Source organism: Pterocles gutturalis, unplaced genomic scaffold (genome assembly GCF_000699245.1).
Source record: "Pterocles gutturalis isolate BGI_N339 unplaced genomic scaffold, ASM69924v1 scaffold4873, whole genome shotgun sequence".
Lineage (NCBI taxonomy): Eukaryota > Metazoa > Chordata > Aves > Pterocliformes > Pteroclidae > Pterocles > Pterocles gutturalis.
The window spans coordinates 261-1,075 of NW_010117794.1; the positions used below are offsets into that span (position 1 = coordinate 261).

General features: G+C 48.5%; 1 protein-coding gene across 1 annotated transcript; it reads right to left on the reverse strand.

Annotated features, from left to right (window-relative positions):
* Nucleotides 1–394: 394 nt before the first annotated feature.
* Nucleotides 395–812, reverse strand: LOC104463541 (RNA-binding protein 4B-like; the record flags this gene model as incomplete). The annotated part of the gene is given in 2 exon segments (XM_010075917.1): nt 395–632; nt 634–812. Coding segments are annotated over 2 exon segments (417 nt in total), but the record flags the coding sequence as incomplete, so codon positions are not given.
* Nucleotides 813–815: the final 3 nt, after the last annotated feature.

Consider the following 815-nt stretch of genomic DNA (forward strand, 5'->3'; position numbering starts at 1 on the left):
TAATTGAAAACTGGAGAAAAATATTTAGGACTGGAAAAAATAATCTAGGACTAAAAAATAAATAATTGAGGACTGTAAAAAACAATCTAGGACTGGAGAAGAAACTCTGGGACTGGAAAAAAGTAATCTATGAGTGGAAAAACTCCTGGACTGAAGAAGAAATCTAGGAGTGAAAAAAACTCTAGGAGTGGAAAAAATAATCTAGGACTAGAAAAAAATCATTGAGGACTGGAAAAAATAATCTGGGGCTGGAGAAGAAAATCTGGGACTAGAAAGAATAATCTGGGGCTGGAAAAAATAATCTGTGAGTGGAAAAATTCCTGGACTGAGAAAAAAACTCTAGGACTGGAAGAAATCTAGGAGTGAAAAAAAATCTAGGACTGGAAAAAAAATCTCAGGGGATTTTGGGAATGTGGTGAATCCTCCCAGCAAACCCTCGCCCCCCGCCCGGTTTGCGCCGCGGATCACCTTGGAACTCGGTGTTGTCCAGCCCGCGGATGGCCTCCACCGCGTCCTCGGCCCGCTCCATGTGCACGAAGGCGTAATCCTTGACGATGTCGCACTCGATGACGGGGCCGTACTCCTCGAACTTGGCCCGCAGCTCCAGGTTGGTGCAGGCGGGGCTGATGTTAGGAGGCTTTGCTCTTGTTCTTGCTGGCCTCCACGTTGATGCAGACGCCGTGCAGCTTGTGGTGGTGCAGGTTGCGGATGGCGTCCTCGGCCGCCGTCTTGTCCTCGATGTGGACGAACCCGTAGTTCTTGATGATGTCGCACTCCAGCACCTTCCCGTACTGCTCGAACAGCGACCGGATCTC